Genomic DNA, 15,258 nt, shown 5'->3' on the forward strand with positions numbered 1-15,258 from the left:
GTTCTCACCACAAAAGAAAAAAGAATTATGTGAGGTGATGAATATATTAATTAACTTTATTGTAATCATTTCACAATATATATATGTATAAAATAACCACACTGTACACTTTAAATTTACACAAAATTAAAAGTCACTTATATCTCAATAAAGCTGAGGGAAAATGGTACAATGAAAATCTGCATTTATCCAAAAGGTAAATTGAAAAGAATAAATTAACTTTTAAAAATGTTTCTCTCTTTATGGAAATCACAGTTGGGTGGCTAAAAACACAGATCCTTCCAATATAATGAAATTCTTATTTAATTTGAAGAAAAAAGAATTCTAACATGCCTTTTTAAGGAATTCATTTATTTTGTAAACAAAGCCTGCATAACAAAGTTATACTGTAAGACAAAGTATAACTATATTTCAAAGACAAACAACTAGGCAAAATTATCACCGAGCTTTAAACTCAGCTTCTCTAAACAACATGCACATCTCAGGTATGGATGATTCCCTCCTCATCCTTCTCACACACTCTATTTCTTTTTGTGTGTAAAATGTGCAAAGACTCATCAAATAAAAAAGATTATATTCCTGGAGTGCAGCAAGATGGTAACTAAATTCCCTGCTCCGTTATTTTTGTTTCTAGCTTATGCAGATCTTTCCTGAAACTGGCACTAACATTATAGTATTTACTGTCACTCCTTTGAATGACCCCGAGGAATATCAGTGGATATGATGCTGTGTCACCCCCTGCTCAAAATAAGTTTTAATGGAACCACATGACCTACAGAATAAAATGTAAATTTATTCTGACATTCAAACAAGCTAACTGTTCTTCACAAATGGACCTCATCTGCTTTCTGAGGGATCAACTTCCTTTTCTTGCCCCTACATTTCCCTGAACGTAATTCCTGTGGGGAAGCTATGGCCTCTGCTTAGAATGTCTTCGCTTCCCTGTCTACTTACAGAAATCCTATCTTTCAATATTGTCTGAAACAGTACCTGGTCCTTGACTTCACTAGCACTTTACCATTCCTTCTTCTTTACAGTACGTTACATCTTCAGTTCTGTTCAGTTCAGTCACTCAGTCGTGTCCAACTCTTTGGGACCCCATGAACTGCAGCACGCCAGGCCTCCCTGTCCATCACCAACTCCCGGAGTTTACTCAAACCCATGTCCATTGAGTAGGTGATGCCATCCAACCATCTCGTCCTCTGTCGTCCCCTTTTCCTTCTGCCCTCAATCTTTCCCAGCATCAGGGTCTTTTCAAATGAGTCAGCTCTTCGCATCAGGTGGCCAAAGTATTAGAGTTTCAGCTTCTACATCAATCCTTCCAATGAACACCCAGGACTGATCTTTAGAATGGACTGATTGGATCTCCTTGCCATCCAAGGGACTCTCAAGAGTCTTTGCCAACACCACAGTTCAAAAGCATCAATTATTTGGCACTCAGCTTTCTTTACAGTCCAACTCTCACATCCATACATGACTACTGGAAAAATCATAGCCTTGACTAGATGGACCTTTGTTGACAAAGTAATGTCTCTGCTTTTTAATACGCTATCTACGTTGGTCATATCTTTCCTTCCAAGGAGTAAGCATCTTTTTCATGGCTGCAATCACCATCTGCAGTGATTTTGGAGCCCCCAAAAATAAAGTCAACCACTGTTTCCACTGTTTCCCCAGCTATTTGCCATGAAGTGATGGGACCAGATGCCATTATAAGTCCTCAAGGTGGAGACTTTATCCCCTCACTTACCTGTTTCCCTCTGAATGAATTAATAAGGCCACCCTTAGCTATCCCAGTCAGAAGGGAGTTGTACCATCTGTGCCACTTATTTAACAGTTACTCCCTTGAAGAAGGGAATGGCTCTCCTTCCCAGTATTCTTGGCTGGAGAATTCTATGGACAGAAGAGCCTGGAGGACCACAGTCCATGGGGTCGCCAAGAGTCAAAGACGACTGAGTAACTAACACTTCCACTTTTCATACTATAGAGCAGGGTCACCAACCTCCGGATCACAGAGTAGAGCCAGGCCGCACAGCAGGAGGCGAGCGGCAGGCAGGCTAGTGAAATTTCATCTGTATGTACAGCTGCTCCCCATTACTCGCATTACAGCCTAAGCTCCACCTCCTGTCAGATCAGCAGCGGCATAACAGGCTTGAATCACCCCAAAACTATCCCCACCCACCGATCCCTGGTGCCAAAAAGGTTGGGGACCACTGCCTTAGAGTATAGCAATCTGTAACATTTGCTAATGCATGAGCTCTGTAACCATATAATATTCTCTTAAAGGGCAGGGCCCTACCCAGTGCTTCTTTCAGTGCCCATCAAACACAGTATTTTACACATAATAACTCAACAAACACTTGTTGAGTTATCAAACAGCAGTCCAAAAATAACTCAAAATCACATTAAATCTATTTCCAGATCATGATAAATACCCTCTCACTTCTCCAATCACCAATCAAGGAGCTTTCCTTAAAAATTTCCCCTTGAGAAGAAAAAGGAATCCTAAGAATATTCAAAAGCAGAGACATTACTTTGCCAACAAAGGTCCATCTAGTCAAGGCTATGGTTTTTCCTGTGGTCATGTATGGATGTGAGAGTTGGACTGTGAAGAAGGCTGAGTGCCAAAGAATTGATGCTTTTGAACTGTGGTGTTGGAGAAGACTCTTGAGAGTCCCTTGGACTGCAAAGAGATCCAACCAGTCCATTCTGAAGATCAGCCCTGGGATTTCTCTGGAAGGAATGATGCTAAAGCTGAAACTCCAGTACTTTGGCCACCTCATGCGAAGAGTTGACTCATTGGAAAAGACTGGGATGCTGGGAGGGATTGGGGGCAGGAGGAGAAGGGGATGACAGAGGATGAGATGGCTGGATGGCATCACTGACTCAATGGACATGAGTCTGAGTGAACTCCGGGAGTTGGTGATGGACAGGGAGGCCTGGCGTGCTGCGATTCATGGGGTCACAAAAAGTCAGACACGACTGAGCGACTGAACTGAACAGAAGTATCAAGTATGTTTCTGTTCTAAAGGAGTTATTTTTAGCAACTGCAAAGAACTTTACATTTGTCATCAGGAATTGCTAGCCCCTAACATGGCTATAGTTTATTCTGTTAAGAGAACCAGGACAAAACAAGTCAATGAGAAATAAACCACTACATAAAGATCAGAACTTGGGCAAGAACTGGAATGTTGCCACAGCACCTCCATTGACTAGAGAGCATCTGGGGTGATGATTTGCTCAAACCTAATCACAATCCATCAAGAACCTTTGCATCCTCATCTTTTGTCATCTTACCCAAGCATAGAATATCTGTGACTAAAGAGTGGTTGAGGGACTAGCAGGCTGTGTGAGTCCTCTTTGAACTCACTGTACCATCCACTGCATTCCACAAAAGGAGGGATGGTCTTGCCTCAATGCTGAAACTGGAGTTGCTTTTAATAGGACCAAATCCCTGCAAGTAAGGGAGGTCAGTGTAAAAGCAATTCCCAATGCTAATATCAGATCAGTAAGTACTGTGCTAAGACTTGACCTGTGGCAGGCTTGCCATAGAAAACTAGTCACCACAAACAGACCATTAATTCCAGAAAGTCTTGTCCTTGGCTTCATATGCAGGTCAGGTCAAGGTGGACTGGTTCCCTCCTGACATCCCAAGAGCTTGTCTGACGCTTTCCTAGGTAGCCCCTCTGCTGGACAGAAGTTCATGTCCTCAGAGGAAGGCTCAGTCCTTCACAATCTCTCAATGAACCCTGGCCCAGGGTGACTCTCAAAAGAGTTAGATCAAGATAGAAAACATCTGTCCCCCTTCGTACTCTATGGGAGAATAGTTTCCCCCACAGTTTTCGATTCTTGAACTAAGTATTATTTTACTTATGAAATGCTAACAAAAAATGAATTAAGCAGCACTTACCAGCTCCTCGTGATCTTTGCTTCTGCTTCGGCTGTAGGAATATGGAAACACTATCTTCTGGGAGTAGGAATGCATGCTGATGTAAGCTTTAATGTGCTTGATATTTCTTCTCAAGAAATCAGCCACCGCCTTCACTTCTGGTTCCGACTCAGGGTAAGTTCCACAGTAGATTTCTGAGCACGAGGAACTTGAGGCACCCTCTCCTGGAGTGAAATCGATGGAGTGGAATTATAAGGGGCTACATGTCCTATTGGCAACCCACTCCAGAACCCCTGCCTGGAAAATCCCACGGACAGAGGAGTGTGGTAGACTACAGTCCATGGGGTCGCAAAGAGTCGGACACGACTGAGCGACTTTCACACATCCTATTTATGATCTCCCTGGCAGTGTATTCTCCTAATATCTAGGGAGTAACATTTTTAGATAAACAGATTTAGTTGAGCGCTCTAAACATGTTTGTGACAATGTCATCGATGGTCTGTACTCCCAATGCAGGGGGACTGGAGTTCAGTCCCTGGTCAGGGAACTAGATCCCACAAGCAGCAACTAAGAGTTCACATACCGAAACTAAAAAAAAGGAAAAACAAAGAAACCACATGCCACAGTGAAGACTGAAGATCCTTCATGAGACAACGAAGACCCAGTGCAGCCAAATAAATAAATAATTATTTTTTAAAATGTTGTCTGTGTTTATTTTGAATTCAAAATTTATATGCCCTCATAGCAAACAATCCACCAGTTATGGCCTATCTTGCTATCTTGCAGCTATGTTGCAGCCTCAAGAAAGTGGCTGTGAGAATGTCAGAAATGCCACCTCTGCCTCTGAATGTGTGGTTACATGAGAAAGATCTCTAATCATTGTAAGGTTGGTTTTTCTGAAGTGTATAGTTTGGTTGTTCTTGTGCTCAGTTGAGTCAGACTCTTTGAGACACTTTGGACTATAAGCTCCTCCGTCCATGGGATTTTTCAGGCAAGAATACTGGAGTGGATTGCCTTTTCCTTCTCCAGGGGATCTTCCCGACCCAGGGATCGAACCTACTATGTGTCTTGCGTCTCCTGCACTGCAGGCAAATTCCTTATTGCTGAGCCACGGGGAAAGCCAGATATGTGTAGTGTAAAGATCACCCACAATATAGCCCACAATAGAAAAGTCTCATTTGGGAACTCAGGTCTGCTTTCAGTGCTTCTTCTAACCTGCTAAAAAGATTAGTAAATAAAATGGGATGGCAATATTTGGTGCCAGAATAATGCACGTCTATTCCTTTGAGAAATTAGAGTAAACGTCATTTTAGATGGCAGCCTGACTCTTAACACTTTTCTGTACCTAAGTCAAGGGTTGGGGCCCAGGGAGCCACCTCTGTCCCCAAAGATTATCTCTTCTAGAAACAGTTTATTAGCCTCAAATTGCCTCCTTCACTTGTGTTCTGCCAATCAGAATCCTCCACCGATAGCTTGAAGTGGAAATGCAGTTTCTAGTTTTAAGCTGCTCTCTTGAAAACAAAGAAGATAACAATAACAGTGCCAGCTGGCTTGCAAAGAACACAAGTTGTATGTCAGGAACTCTGCTAAAACTTATAGGGATATCTCATTCAATCTTCACAGCAAATCTATGAAGCAAAGGCTGTTATTTTAGGAGATGCAAATTGGGCATTAGGGGTGGTGACCATTGTTTACAGTAGATGCTATGGAGCATACTGTTAATCAGCTTATCACTTGATTTCAATCTTGGCATTGCTATTTAATAGTTATCTGGCTTGGGTGATTTTTTTTTTTTTTTAACCTATGAGTCAAAAGTTGTCCAAATTAGTCTTTATAGAAAAGAATAATGGTAATTAAAGATGAGGCCTTAAATTGAACACCACTTTTAGACTTTCATTATAAGGACTGTCAGGAATTTCCATTCTATGTAACATCAAGAGAACTTACTTAGCCCCACAGGAAATCTGACTGCCCATATGTTCTCTGGCTTTCTGAAGCAGCCAAGCAAGACAAATTCTTTTAATTCAATGGATGCTTTACATTTAAAAAAAAAAAAAAAAAGCCACTTTTGGCACAACATGGGTATTTGGCACCATCAACTTCTAACAAGTTAGAACTTTTCATTTCAAATATATATTTTTTGGTTTTATTTTTAAAATGCCATTTACTCCATAAGGCACTGCTAATTGTTAAGACTCAACAGTAACAAGAACAAAAAAAATTCTAATCTTCTATTTTGGCCATTAAGCTGTTTATCCCTCACTTGTATTTCCATCAGTCTTCTAGTTCAGTTCAGTTTAGTTCAGTCGCTCAGTTGTGTCTGACTCTTTGTGACCCCATGAACCGCAGCACGCCAGGCCTTCCTGTCCATCACCAACTCCTGGAGTCTACCCAAACCCATGTCCATTGAGACGGTGATGCCATGCAACCATCTCATCCTCTGTCATCCCCTTCTCCTCCAGCCCTCAATATTTCCCAGTGTCACAGTCTTTTCAAATAGGTGAGAAAGAGTAGAATTCTTGTACATGCCCTAAGAGGCAAAGCAATATTGATTTTTTACAAACCTATCTATACTTTAATTTCTTTTATCTATTAAATGGAAAAATCATAAAATGCTTTGCCCAGTGCCTGGTATATACGGAGTGTTCAGTAACTGTTGTTTATCATCATTGTCGTCATCATCACATGGATTGGGACACAGAGCAGGCCAGTGTGCATTGCAGAGATGAGATGAGCAGAGAAAGGACCCACTGAGTCCCCTAAGGTGCTCCAGGCCGTTTCAGTCTGTTTCCAAGGTCTGCCTGAATCCTGGTCCTTGGGTTCCATGGGCTACTCCATTATCCTTACAGAGTCTGCCTTTCTTACTTAAGCTTGCTTCATTTTCTTCCTTTTATTGCAACAGAAACAAACTTAATGTTTGTTAAACATTCCGCCCCCCCAACCCGGCACCCAAGGAAATGTTGTGCTCAGGTCTTTCCATATATTTTTGTTAGTTTTTAATAAATAATGTCATTGGACAAACCATATTTGATAGTTTAGTTACCTTTGAATACTTTTATTTAACCCCATAGGTACAAGTTTATCATTTCAAATGTAATCAACATAAAAATTACTTGTGAGATATTTTGTGTTACTTTTTCATTCAAAGAGTCTGGTGTATATTTCACCTTCATTGCATGTCTCAGTTTGGACAAGCCACATTTCCAGTGTTCCATGGCCACATGTGGCTAGAGGCTACTGTAATGAACAGTGTCACCTCAGATTCTCATTTTATGACTGTCATTCTAGAGATTTCAAACTTTTGTTCGAAAGAGTCATCTAGAGTCAATCTGTTTTTCAGATTCTTTTTTGCCTTTAAATAGGGATGTTAATATGGACAAGCCACTGCATCGCTCTCAGCCCAAATGCTTCATCTGTACCAAGAGGTGCTTGGTCTTCCAGGTCCCTTCATGTTCAATCATTCTTTGATCTATAAAAAGTGGGATCAAAAAATACCTGGAACAGCAAACTCATTGATACAAAAAGTCAGTTAGAAACCACCAGGGGCTCCTATGGGTGGAGAACAAGAAGCTATTGCTTAACTGTTTTAGAATTTCTGTCTGGGATGATTAAAAATTTGGGGAATGGATGTTGGTCATGGTTGCAAAAGATTGGGAATGCAGTCAAAGTCACTAAACTATAGTTTTTAATGGTAGAAGTGGCAAAATTTTATGTTATATATGTTTTACTATGATTAGAAAAATTAAAAGACCATATGGTCTCTAGGAAAAGAAATGAAATACTTTCTATCTCACATCAGTTGCAAAACCTTGTAGTTTAACTTCACGTTTCAAAAAACTTGTTAAAAGAAGTTTGAGACCAGAGGTCCTCACAAATACCCCCAGTTGGAGACTGAATTCTTCTTTCCCCTGTATGTGTGCTAAATCGCTTCAATCATGTCAGACTCTGTGACCCTATAGACTGTGGCCCACCAGGCTCTTCTGTCCATGGGATTCTCTAGTCAAGAATACTGGAGTGGGTAGTCATGCCCCCCTCTGGGGGATCTTTGTGACCCAGGGATCAAACCCAAGTCTCTCACTACTCCTGCTTTGGCAGGCAGGTTCTGTACCACTAGCACCGCCCGGGAAGCCCCACTCTACCCCCAATTCCTGTGCTGAAGCCATAAGACATCATGTGTTATATCTGGAGATAGGGCCTTAAAGGAGGTGATAAAGTCATAAAGTAAGGCCCTGATCCACTATACCTGGTGTTCTTATAAGAAGAAAGGAACACCAGGGCTGTATGCACACAGTGAAAAGGCTGTGTAAGGACACAGCAGGAATGCAGCCATCTGCACGCCAAGGAGAGAAGCCGCAAGAGAAACCCACCCTGCTGATAACCTTGATCTTGGACTTACAACCCCCAGAACTACAAGAAATACATTTCTCTTGTTTGAGCCTTCCACCCTGTGATATTTTGTTATGGCAGCCCAAGCAGACTAAGATATCCCTACCTCTATTTCCATACTCCAAGGCCAAATTTGCCTGTTACTCCGGGTGTTTCTTGACTTCCTACTTTTGCATTCCAGTCCCCTATAATGAAAAGGACATCTTTTTTGGGTGTTAGTTCTAAAAGGTCTTGTAGGTCTTCATAGAACCATTCAACTTCAGCTTTGTCAGCGTTGCTGGTTGGGGCATAGGCTTGGATTACCGTGATATTGAATGGTTTGCCTTGGAAAGGAACAGAGATCATTCTGTCGTTTTTGAGATTGCATCCAAGTACTGCATTTCAGACTCTTTTGTTGACCATGATGGCTACTCCATTTCTTCTGAGGGATTCCTGCCCGCAGTAGTAGATATAATGGTCATCTGAATTAAATTCACCCATTCCGGTCCATTTTAGTTTGTTAATTCCTAGAATGTTGACATTCACTCTTGCCATCTCCTGTTTGACCACTTCCAATTTGCCTTGATTCATGGACCTTACATTCCAGGTTCCTATGCAATATTGCTCTTTACAGCATCGGACCTTGCTTCTATCACCGGTCACATCCACAACTGAGTATTGTTTTTGCTTTCCCTCCATCCCTTCATTCTTTTCTGGAGTTATTTCTCTGCTGATCTCTAGTAGCATATTGGGCACTTACTGACCTGGGGAGTTCCTCTTTCAGTATCCTATCATTTTGCCTTTTCATACTGTTCATCGAGTTCTCAAGGCAAAAATACTGAAGTGGTTTGCCATTCCCTTCTCCAATGGGCCACATTCTGTCAGACCTCTCCACCATGACCTATCCGTCTTGGGTGGCCCCACATGGCATGGCTTAGTTTCACTGAGTTAGACAAGGCTGTGGTCTGTGTGATCAGATTGGCTATATTGTCACCCTGCTTATTTAACTTCTATGCAGAGTACATCATGAGAAATTCTGGGCTGGAAGAAGCACAAGCTGGAATCAAGATTGCTGGGAGAAATATCAATAACCTCAGATATGCAGAAGACACCACCCTTATGGCAGAAAGTGAAGAGGAACTAAAAAGCCTCTTGATGAAAGTGAAAGAGGAGAGTGAAAAAGTTGGCTTAAAGCTCAACATTCAGAAAACTAAAATCATGGCATCTGGTCCCATCACTTCATGGCAAATAGATGGGGAAACAGTGTCAGACTTTATTTTCTTGGGCTCCAAAATCACTGCAGATGGTGATTGCAGCCATGAAATTAAAAGACGCTTACTCCTTGGAAGGAAAGTTATGACCAACCTAGACTCCATATTCAAAAGCAGAGACATTACTTTGCCAACAAAGGTCCGTCTAGTCAAGGCTATGGTTTTTCCAGTAGTCATGTATGGATGTGAGAGTTGGACTGTGAAGAAAGCTGAGCACCGAAGAATTGATGCTTTTGAACTGGAGAAGACTCTTGAGAGTCCCTTGGACTGCAAGGAGATCCAACCAGTCCATTCTAAAGGAGATACGTCCTGGGTGTTCACTGGAAGGACTGATGATGAAGCTGAAACTCCAGTACTTTGGCCACCTCATGCAAAGAGTTGACTCATTGGAAAAGACTCTGATGCTGTGAGGGATTGGGGGCAGGAGGAGAAGGAGACGACAGAGGATGAGATGGCTGGATGGCATCACTGACTCAATGGACACGAGTTTGGGTAAACTCTGGGAGTTTGTGATGGATAGGGAGGCCTGGCATGCTGCGATTCATGGGGTCACAAAGAGTCGGACACGACCGAGTGACTGAACTGACTGACTGAACTGACCTCTTTTTCCAGCTCACACATACACACAATTTTAATGCAGAGGAAAGGTAAAATGAACATAAAGTGAGTAAGTAGGCTTTGCAGGACAGTGATGGAGACATAGATATAGACAACAGACTTTAGGACACGATTGGGGTAGGAGGAAGGAGAGGGTGGGAAACCTACATTATCATATGCGAAATAGATAGCTCATGGGAATTTGCTGTATGACTCAGGGAACTCACAACAGGGCTCTGTAACAACCTAGAGGGGTGGGATGGGGAGGAAGGTGGGAGGGAGGTTCAAGAGGGAGGGGACATATATACCTGTGGCTGATTCATGTTGTTGTTTCACAGAAACCAACACAATACTGTTAAGCAACTATCCTTCAGTTAAATATAAAAAAGAATAAAAAATTTTAAAAAATAATAAATAGGCTTGATATTATCATTTCCTGTTCCTAAGTGAGGTGCTGTTTCAGATTCTTTACAAAGTATTATAAAGGCTGCTGCTGCTGCTGCTAAGTCACTTTAGTCAAGTCCGACTCTGTGCGACCCCATAGATGGCAGCCCACCAGGCTCCACTGTCCCTGGGATTCTCCAGGCAAGAACACTGGAGTGGGTTGCCATTTCCTTCTCCAATGCATGAAAGTGAAAAGTGAAAGTGAAGTCGCTCAGTTGTGTCCGACTCTTAGCGACCCCATGGACTGCAGCCCACCAGGCTCCTCCATCCATGGGATTTTCCAGGCAAGAGTACTGGAGTGGGGTGCCATCGCCTTCTCCAATTATAAAGACACATTCTATTAATAGTTGTAGGGACAAGGAAGAGATAAAATTTCATTCTTTTTTTCTCACTGTCTTGCTCATAAAGTACTGAAGAGATTCTGGGGCACTCAGCAAAAAAAAAAAAAAAGAGTTCCTTACTGTTTTTTTTTATTTGGAAATCTCTCTTATGTATAATATATTACTGCTGCTTCTATTCCTGCTTTTAACTCTTGTGACATATAATAATACAACCGCAGGCCTAATCAGGGGTCTGAGATATTTTTTGATGACAATAACAGAAGATATTTTGACTACTTGGTTATTCAAATTAGGTAACATTAATTTCACCATAAAAAACATTAGGTAAAATAGAGTAGTAAAAAACAAACAAACAAAAAAAGCTTGCAGATAAAAGGAGTTTCAAAAAGGAACTTATATCTGAAGAGTGATTGTCAGACTCAGAAGAATTTCAGCAAATTTGAAGCCAGGCAGCCTGGCTTTATATCTTAGCTCTGCCGCCTCCTAGCTCTGTGCTCTTGAGCAAGGGACTTAACCTTTTCAAGTCTGGGTTTCTTCATCAATGATGTGTAGATAATGAAACCCAGGGGATGAAGTATATAAACTACTCACCACTTAGCAACTGTCAGCTCTGTTTATTCAGAGGCCTTTGATAATTAGCTGCTGCTTCTCTGACTCCCTCCTCAGTTATTACTGCCCATGGGGGTCTTTATGCTTCGGTGGGCAGTTTTATTGGACAATCTTAATGATGGCTTTTACAAAGAAACCACTAAATGATTCCCTTGAGCCTGAGGCAGGATCAGCTATTATTTCCTGTGTTTTCTTACTATGTCTGTGGCTTTCTTAGAATGCACAGACTCATTTGAATAACTTTCTGAGACCTGTTCTACGTGCCAGGTACCGAGCTAGGTAATGGATAATCGTCCTTAACCTCATGGAGTTTCTGACTGAAGAGGGAAGAGGAAATCAAGAAAAAAGTACTCTATTGTGAAGTTTTTGTATCTATTAGGTTGGCCAAAAAGTTCATTCAGGTTTGTCCTTAAGCTCTTACTGGAATGAAGGTTTTGGCCAACCCGATACATTGTGACAATGATGAAATTATGAGTTTTCACCTGGGCTTCCCAGGCGGCACTAGTGGTAAAGAACCCACCTGCCAATGCAGGAGACATAAAAGACATGGGTTCAATCCCTGAGTCCGGAAGATCCCCTGGAAGAGGAAATGGCAACCCACTCCAGGATGCTTTCCTGGAGAATCCCATGGACAGAGGAGCCTGGTGGGCTACAGTCCATGAGGTTGCAGAGAGTCAGACACGACTGAAGCAGCTTAGCAGGCAGCACTTCTTTTCTAAAGGAAATACAGAGGATCATGTGGCTATGACTGCGTACGGTAAAGGAATGGGAAGAAGAGGCTATTTGCGTGGCTTCAACAGCTTTGCTCCCTCTATGGTGTCCTCATAGAGCCACATGCTCCCACTTTCAAAAATATAGATGACTCCAGCTCATTGTTTAGCTTTGTAGTTGTTTCCCAAATGTAGCAACTATGAAATATCCTTGGAGGGTGGGCGAACTAACACCTACCTCCCTGAGAGCAGACAATATCCTTGAAAGCCCAAGTCAGTGTTCACTGAGTACTGTAACTCATTTGAATCAAGGAACAAGGAATTCCTACTGTGCTGAACACAAGTTTCTGTTTATGATATTCATGAAAGAAAGAACTTAAGAAAGTGAATGGTAAGAGGGAACACAAAATGTTTGGGGACTTCCCTGGCCATCCAATGGTTAGGACTCTGCACTTCTACTGCAGGGGGTACAGGTCTGATCCCTAGTCCTCGTCAGGAAAACTAAGATTTCACAAGCCAAACAAACAAACAAAGGTTTTGCAACACTATAGAAGTAAATATTTTCCTAAACAATTGAAAACGAGAGGTACCTATCCAACTCTTGTCTTTGATATCCCCATAATGAAAGCTATTTGTTTATGAAAGTAGGAAATTTAGCGGTCAATCCCTTATGATTCTAGAGAAAAAGAATTTTAGAACTTTGAAGCTAGAAAGAACCTTACAGAACTGGTCCAACTGGCTTCTTTTAAAGACATGGCTATTAAAACAGGGAGCACAGGTTAAGGATGTTCTGCTGATTTTAGCCAACCTTCACATCATTGCATTAAGCAAAAAGTTTCTTATTTCAATTATTCCCTGATTCAGATAGTCCTCCCCTCTAATTAGCTTGAATTAATGGTAGGCTGCAGTCCATGGGGTTGCAAAGAGTCGAACACAACTGAGTGACTTCACTTTCACTTTTCACTTTCATGCATTGGAGAAGGAAATGGCAACCCACTCTAGTGTTCTTGCCTGGAGAATCCCAGGGATGGGGGAATCCGGTGGGCTTCTGTCTCTGGGGTCGCACAGAGTCGAACACGACTAAAGTGACTTAGCAGCAGCAGCAGCAGCAATGGGTTTTTAGGAATATTGCCTTTTAAATGAAGAGACGTTGCTAGAGTTTAAGCAAACAACCTACCACACCAGTGTTTGGAGGCAAAGTTCCTGTTCAGGTCTGTTCCGACACAAGCATTTTTTTCATGTAAAGAACGATTCTTTCTCCACATTCGATCCTAAATAAACAAAACACAGATTACCAGAGCACCCATGTTTGTGGTTTAGAAAAGACGCCACTTTTGATGACAAAGTGGCCAGCGTTGTGTTTCTCTCCTTTAACCCCATCTCTTCACCCGGTCACTGTCTTCACAGTACTTCTTGCATGGCCCCTGTTCTATTCAGGTCTTAATTGGGTTCACTCAAACTTGAATCAAATGAAATGGTGATATTTGATGAGCTTTGACCTACCAAAAAAAAAAAAATGTCAGCTGGTTTTTGTAGGCTGCTTACTGGCCTTCTTGTTAGGTCTCGTTTCCTTTAATTTTATGCATTGCCATTTTCTATCTTCTGTCGTTCTAAGAAAAGTAAAATAACTTGGTGTTTCAACTCAAAACTATGAGTCATGAGTTTCTTTTTTTTTTAATTGAAATGTATTTGACATACAACATTGTATAAATTAAAGATGTTCAACATGTTCATTTGATTTATTTACATATTATGATTACTACTATTGGGATAATTAGCACTTCTAACCTGTCACATTAATTCTCTCTTTTTTGTGGTAGAAACGATTAAGATCAAGTCTTTTAGCAAGTTTGATGATGATAATACAATGTTGTTGAATCATGTGTTTCAGCGCTCTTTTTAGATTGAATCCAACATTCACTTAAAACCTACAGGAAGCAGAAAATATCTCTAGTTTGATGGTGCCTGTGATTGTAGTGGTTCAACTCCGGTTTCTAAATGTAAAGCAAAAACAGCCCATTGGGTTCTTGGGGTAATCTGGGAATTTAGTCTTGTAAACAGTTGCATAGACTTTGTTTGAGTTCCGGGTTGGGATGCCATGGCACCCTTCCCCTATTCCACCAACCCTTCTGCCCAGCCTCCCGGTCTGTTTCCAACCCCAGGCCTGTGAGTCTGGCAGCAACAGTTGCTCTGAGGAAATTGGGTTCTCATACTTCAGGAGTTAGTTGGCAGAGTTAAGATACAAAGGACGGTTGCAGAGTAAGACTATCTAAAGCGTGGCTGAACTCCACTGGGAGTCCAGTGAAGGCATACATTTATTGTAATAACAATCTATAAATGTGACCACTTATTGAACTCCAATTTTATGTTAGATACTATACAAGGTATTTCCCATTTACTTAGTTCAGGGTTTGCTCATTCCTACCTAAAAACTTTTGTTCACAGTATTCAGCTTCCCTGAGATTTTTCATCAATCTTCTTCACCATTCCCATCTCTTCTGCTTAAATTAACCACTACATAAAATAATTCCTGTATAATTCCTTATGTTTCTAATCACAGCAATTATGCCCATTCTGCTGAGTGTTCAAATGTGCTATTCAAGTATGTTTTTCATATATGTTTGACTGTTTTTATAATTAAAAAATTTTTTAATTAAAAATTATTATTAGAGTTTAGTTCTTTACAATGTACTCTTTTTCTTTTTTTTTACACACAAGAATTAATTTATTTCAACCAACATTCACAAGTCAGAAAATTGAAGTTTTTATATGCCTGCACTCGGACACACACACACCTATGAATAAACTCAAGCAAGAAGTTTGCAGAAGTGTACAGGCCAGAGTTTTTATGTGCTCCTCATTAAAGTAGAAAGGGCCGTACTTCATGTTGCTTGAGTAATTTTACGTGAATCATGATGCTGTTGGATTAAAACGGTTTCCAGTGTAGACAAGACTGACCGAGATACTCCGACATATGTTCATGATTGAGTTAAAGCGTACTAGGATTAAATTTGCATATTGGTTAGCGTGCAATT

General features: G+C 41.2%; 1 protein-coding gene across 2 annotated transcripts in view; it reads right to left on the reverse strand.

Annotated features, from left to right (window-relative positions):
* Nucleotides 1-15,258, reverse strand: part of CPB2 (carboxypeptidase B2) — a 61,254-nt gene that overhangs the window by 4,056 nt on the left and 41,940 nt on the right. For both annotated transcript variants that reach the window (XM_061434583.1, XM_061434582.1), the window contains 2 exons: nt 13,401-13,494; nt 3,908-4,110 (listed from right to left, as the gene is read on the reverse strand). In XM_061434583.1, the coding sequence (XP_061290567.1) occupies nt 3,908-4,110; nt 13,401-13,494 (297 nt within the window). The remainder of the gene's footprint in view (nt 1-3,907; nt 4,111-13,400; nt 13,495-15,258) is intronic.

The sequence above is a fragment of the Bos javanicus genome, chromosome 12, assembly GCF_032452875.1.
Source record: "Bos javanicus breed banteng chromosome 12, ARS-OSU_banteng_1.0, whole genome shotgun sequence".
Taxonomy (NCBI): domain Eukaryota; kingdom Metazoa; phylum Chordata; class Mammalia; order Artiodactyla; family Bovidae; genus Bos; species Bos javanicus.